General features: G+C 44.7%; 1 protein-coding gene across 8 annotated transcripts in view; it reads right to left on the bottom strand.

The window, feature by feature from the left end:
• The window catches only part of arid1ab (AT-rich interactive domain 1Ab), a 62,156-nt gene extending 56,422 nt beyond the window's left edge, over positions 1–5,734 (bottom strand). For all 8 annotated transcript variants that reach the window (XM_080045429.1, XM_080045426.1, XM_080045430.1 and 5 more), the window contains exon 1: positions 4,404–5,734. In XM_080045429.1, coding sequence (XP_079901555.1) covers positions 4,404–5,336 — 933 coding nt within the window. In that variant the 5' untranslated portion in view covers positions 5,337–5,734. The remainder of the gene's footprint in view (positions 1–4,403) is intronic.
• Between the last annotated feature and the right edge of the window lie 266 nt (positions 5,735–6,000).

Consider the following 6,000-nt stretch of genomic DNA (forward strand, 5'->3'; position numbering starts at 1 on the left):
CTTGACGGAACAACATCACTCCAATATGCCGGCTTTGCTTGCTTCTGTGTTATTTACACAGAACCAAGCAACGCCGGCCTGCTGGCGCATCAGTAGCCCCTTTTACACAGCGTTACGGAATGAAAGAGGTGCTTGTAAATAGCGTCAGGTGTGACGTAAACATTTAGCGCTGCGTGAATTGAGAGCAGAAGGGCTGGAGCTTGCAGTAAGAGGGCCGTATTTTACTGTCCCCACGATGTGCCAGTTGATCTTGCTACGCGCTGAGTCCAACATCACTGGGACTGTTAACCGAACTGACAAAATCAATCCGCTCACTGCTTCACCTCTGTGTCTGGGTTTGTGTGACATGTTGGCTGTGAGCGATTCTCTTTGTGATGGCCGTGCTCTGCCATTCAGACATAGCCTACACATACACAGTGTGTGAAGTCACGTTACTGTAGACAGAAATAAAGTGTGGATAGTGTGGATCAGACGTAAGGATAATAATAGCGGCGGCGATCCGGTCGCAGCCTAGCTTAGCTTAGCCTAGCTTTCCCATTGTACAACTTCCCCTGGGCAGAAATAGACTCATACACTCTGCAAAATGAAGCGTGGGGGTTTGGATTGAGCAGCGGACCTTATGACCAGCTAGATTATACGCCGTTCCTTTTATTTGGTGATTTTTACGGGACATCAGGCCGCCGTGGTTAATGTTAAACACACGTCATTCAACTGCTAACATGGTCGCATGTTTAGAACGTAGGCTATGGAACGTCAAACGCCCCCGTTCCGCATCAACAAGCTGGCCGCATTTAAACAGAGGCGGAACTGATTGTGTCGGGAATCTTACTACCCCCCGAGGTAGTAAAATTCCCGGAACAATCTCTCGCACCTTTCTTCCCTCGTTCCGCAACGGTCGCATTTATACAGCAGGGTGGAGGGCCGAAATTCCGGCATATTCCCGGCTTTCACTGGCTGTGTAAAAGGGGCTCTAGACTCACCTAAAGAACGCATTATTATATCCGGAAATTCAAGAAAAGAAAAAAAACATAGAGGACTTCTTTGCATGCTGCTTTACCGAGACATTCAGACGTTGCAAAAAACATTTATTCCAATTTAAAAACTCTTGATTTGACACCTTGAGCACAAAGAACAATTTCAAATTGTCGTCTTGTCCACAACACAAGCAGAAATAAAGCTACACAAGTTGATGCGCTTATAAGATGACTGTTACAGAGAACTGGCAGTTAAGAAATTAGAAAAACTAAACAATATATGTGCAATATACAGTCACTGATTCTTAGGAGAAATAGAAAATACCTGAAGCGTTTCTTAACTATAATCTGTTTAAAAGATATAAGAATGATATGCATGATTAAAAATGACTTGCAATTTACTATATAAGCAATATAAAAATAAAGACCTAACACATGTTGTCATCTCAGTAGTCTCACTGAAAGCATTGCTGAATACATGGCCCCAAAGAAGAAGTGCATGATGGGAAATATTGACCTAAGTGAGGCTTAAAAAACAAAAAAAATCTATAGCATGAAAACACGTGTTTACAGATCGACTTAACATTTGTGTGTAAAAATGCGCCTTTGTTGAGGTTCTCATCCACACTCCCTGAGTAAACTGTAAAGCTGCCCTTTGGGTGAGGACACTTCTCTTCACACATTAAGTGACTAATTGAAACCAAATTTTTAAAAAAGGGAAATCCAAACTTTACTCTGAACAGCAGGAAGCAACAGGCTCATCACCAGCTTGACAGTTCTTATGCCCTTTGGTACATGTTTGTAACGAATTATGGTGATCTCAGTGAGCAATATATGGACATTTGGGTCAAACCAACCAAACACTTTTGCTAATATTTAAAAATTAAAGTTTCACTGTGTACATTTTCACAATAATTGAAAAGCTTGCATTATAAAGATTCAAGCAACAAGTGGGGCTATCTCCTCTCGGGATGATCAGCGTGTCCTTAATGACCCCTCGATTGCTAGAAATAAAAAGTAAAACGCAGTGCATCTACCTTGTAGAAATAAAACAAAGTGACATAGCCCCCATGAAATATAGAGTACTATGTCCTTTGACACGATACTTACAGCATATTTGATTAATAGAGGCCTCACGCCAAATTTTACTAAATGATGTGAATATTTGGAGGGCATACAGACACATTATGATTGTGGAGCAGCTCATAACATGTCATATGTTGGCCAAAGTGTCATAGAAAACAAAATGTAAAGTGCATTTCTTTCCCTTAAGAAATGCCAACACGATCCACATATGATGAGACAAATATGACGACTATGGAGTAAAAACACCACACGTGTCTGTAACCACTGGAGAGAGAGAGAGATGTAGGTATAAGCCCTCTTGACATGGTTGAACTATCAGCATGTGGAAGTGAATGAGTCTATTGTTAATCTGCTGAAAGAAAAAAAAAGAAAAATGACACTAGTCTGACTTGCATGTAAACAAAACTCCAGCGTGTCCGACTCTATCACGTGGCCACGAGACGTTCCAACACACACAAGCGTTTCCTCAATTTTCTGATTTGGAAGCAGTGGGAAACACAGTAGTACAACTTGGCTACATGACCACACCTACTCTTTATGTGCTGTACCGGAGTCAGCAGACTCCCAAAGAGCAGTGCATGCACAGAGTGTACCAAACTGCACAAAACTTCAAGTGCATGTCTGAAGTCAACAGCTATATAAAAAAAAACGAGAGTGGAGATGTGACTCACGACGAGTGACCTTAAGGTTTGATCAAACGAATACTAAAAAAAAACAATATAAACAACAACGGATCTATAGCAGTACAGTCATCATGCAAATTACTGCAGCGGGGAGGAACTGAACAACATGTGGTCAAAAAATGCTTTCATTACAACCATTGAGTTTAGTCTGAAACTAATTGTAGTTTCTGATGTATGGGTTTGTTCATATGAGAAAATAATCAGATGGATCTATGAATATAAAAATATCAACATATTTTTAAGACTACAATAATGGATAAAAGATTGATCAAAATAAATAAAAACACTTAAAAGCCATTGAGACTATTTTCTTTTGACACCGTGGAGGATATAAGCAAGCTGAGGGGGCTGTTTGTCTGCAGCCTTCCATTAAATGCAATAATAAATCGCCTATAAAAAAAAATCGAAACATATTTTTCAGACTACAATAATGCAAAAAATATTGATCAAAATGAATAAAAACACTTAAAAGACATTGAGACCATGTTCTTTTTGGGGCTGGTTGTCTGCATCCTTCCATTAAATGCAATAAGAAATAGCCTATAAAAAAATCTAAACATATTTTTAAGACAATAATGCAAAAAGTGTTGAAAATGCATAAAAACACATAATACACTGGGACTGTGTTGTTTTGACACAGCGGAGGATATAAGTGGGCAGAGGGGGCTGTTTTTCTGCAGCCTTCCCTTCCATTAGATGCAATTATAAATGGCCGAGAGCGGAGGGATGGGGGAGCCAATCAGATCTCGGCTCGCATGTCAACCTAAGACCAACTGTCTCCTGGCTCTGACAGCAGGATTTTTACCTCCATAATTCAAATCCCAAAGCAAAGGCAATCTGCACTTTGCCAACTCCAACCAGCGGGGCCGTGTTTACAAGGCGGCACATGGAAGAGAGATGGAGGAAAAAAAGGGCGAACCGAGCCGCAATGAATGAAACCCCCTTCCGTTAACATGTATCAATTGCGGTCATAATCACACTTTGATTCCGAGTAAACACTTTAAGAGGATGTTAATTGTTGCCATTCGCTGGACATTTTGATACATCTCCTACTTCAACGTTCGGCTGATTTTCAACAGGACGAAAAGGGGGGTATTTTCTTAATGATTATGCAAATGTTGTTTAACGGCTTTAGCCTAGCTGTCATTTGCATCTTGTGTATCGCCCTTGACAGCCATCGACACAACTTTTGACCGAGAACGACACCGAAAAGAGCAATTTCTCACCGGAATAGCGCTAGCTTACAGCACTTAAACCCACAATGAGGCTGAAGGAGCACTGCGAAGAAATATCCACCTTATCTCCCTCTCTGCTCGCTCGTACACACACATACACACTCTCGCGCGCGCAAGCACACACTTTCTCCTGACAAACTCTTGCTCTACTTAGTCAAACTCTTGGCCTGTGCTCAGCAGGGACACACACACTAATACCCGCGACTCTGAAAGTTGTTTCCAACAGAATACGCGGCTTCTTTCTCTCGTCAAAACACTATTGCAGGGGGTGGTGTTGGGAGAAACAGAGAAGGCAGCCATTTTAGAGCTCTTGCTACATAGGCTACATAGACAATGGCTGGGTCCAATGCAATATGCAACTCTACACTGCTTTTCTCTGAGCTACTGCGTGGCTTGAACTCGGCCAAAGTGTGAGTGATGTTTACCTGATTTCTGTTTGGAGGCTGTCCAGTGTTTCCCGGGCTCATGGGAGGCGGATGGTGGGTCCTTTGTTGCCAACCCGGATGGACCCCACCACCACCAACATACTGACTGCTGCCCATGTCTCCTGGTCCCTTATTGCCCCCTTCCTGATTGTTATAGTCTCCTTGGGGGTAATTCGGGTAGCTCCTGGCAGAGCTGGGGGATGTCAAAAGCTGATTTAAAGTTGGCGTGGACGTGGGCTGTTGGCTTCCCATGTTATACCTCTGATTATTGTACGAGGCGGCAGCAGCAGCAGCAGCCATGGCTGTGGTTCCTCCTGCTGGCTGTTGCTTGCCTGGCTGCCCCCCGGCCGCCGTAGGCTGGTTGTTTCGCGGGGAATTCATGGCCCCGTATCCTTGGCCCTGGTAAGAAGAAGAAGTCCTGTTCTGGAACGGGCTGTAGTTATTGTAATGGTTCGGGTAGCCGTGTTCATGTGAATTAGGGGGGTAAGGGTCCATCATGCCCGGCCCCGATGCAGCTGCCATGCCAGGGCTTTGTTGTCCGCCATGTTGATGAAAAGGGGCCCGGCTGTAGTGCTGGTTGTAACCGTAAGGAGGTGGAGGAAAGGGGCCCTGGTGGTGGTGTCCCATCCCGGGATGGTTATTCCCTTCGGGCCCGCCGCCGCTATCATTCTGGTTACTGCTATTATTATTTACCCTGGGCAAATTCCCGTTGCCGTTCTTCATGTCAGGCTCCCCTCCTCCCCCAGCATTCCCAGCGTCGCTCCCGTCCTGCAGCTCCTTGTGGCCGGGCGATCCGCCGTCACTTCCCTGCTCCTTATTTTCATGCTGTTTCTCTCCCGGTACCGACTCCTCCTGCGGGTCCCGATCCGGCTTTTTGAGTTCGGATGGCGGGCTAGTGTTGAGAGTGGCGACGCTGGCGACCTGAGCGGCCATGATATCGCTCTCTCGCTAGCTCTCGCTCTCTCTCTCTCCCCCACCACCACTCTTTCTCTGCCTTGCTCTCTCAGCACAGCGGCGACTCACTCCCAGTCAAACTCCGAATAACCATTGAATATAAATACAATTATTTTTGTAACAACGTACCCGTCGTCCCGGTTCATTCCCCCCTTCTTTGCCCTCCACCCGGACCGGTATCCGGTAGAATCCACCGCGACTCCGTTTTAAAGTTAAAACAGAGAGGGGTAAAGTTTGCGAAAGGAAAAATATATAAATACAGATCCCTAGAAAATGAATTTCACCGACACAAGTGAGTGTGCGTGCGTGTGTATGTGTGTTAGAGGGGGGGCTTCTGTTACAGAACGAGAGCGCGAGCTCGAAATCAACCAAACCAGCACGAGGCTCCGCGAGACACAGCCATCTTACCGAGCTGTCGCGAGAAAATAAAAACCCGGAGCGGATCACTAGGTTAACACTGGATCCGGACTGCCTGCGCTGACCTGTCTAATAACAACAATGTTTATACCCAAGAAGGGCCATTATTGTAGGTTTAATGCGCTTTAAACTGAGCTCGTGCATAAAAATGTCGACGTCTTCGAAAAGCCTTGTTTGTTAACATAAAGTACTGGCCATTCAGGGACTAAGTAAGTGTTGCGTGTGG

The sequence above is a fragment of the Ammodytes marinus genome (assembly GCF_949987685.1).
Source record: "Ammodytes marinus genome assembly, chromosome: 17".
NCBI classification, from domain to species: Eukaryota; Metazoa; Chordata; class Actinopteri; order Uranoscopiformes; family Ammodytidae; genus Ammodytes; species Ammodytes marinus.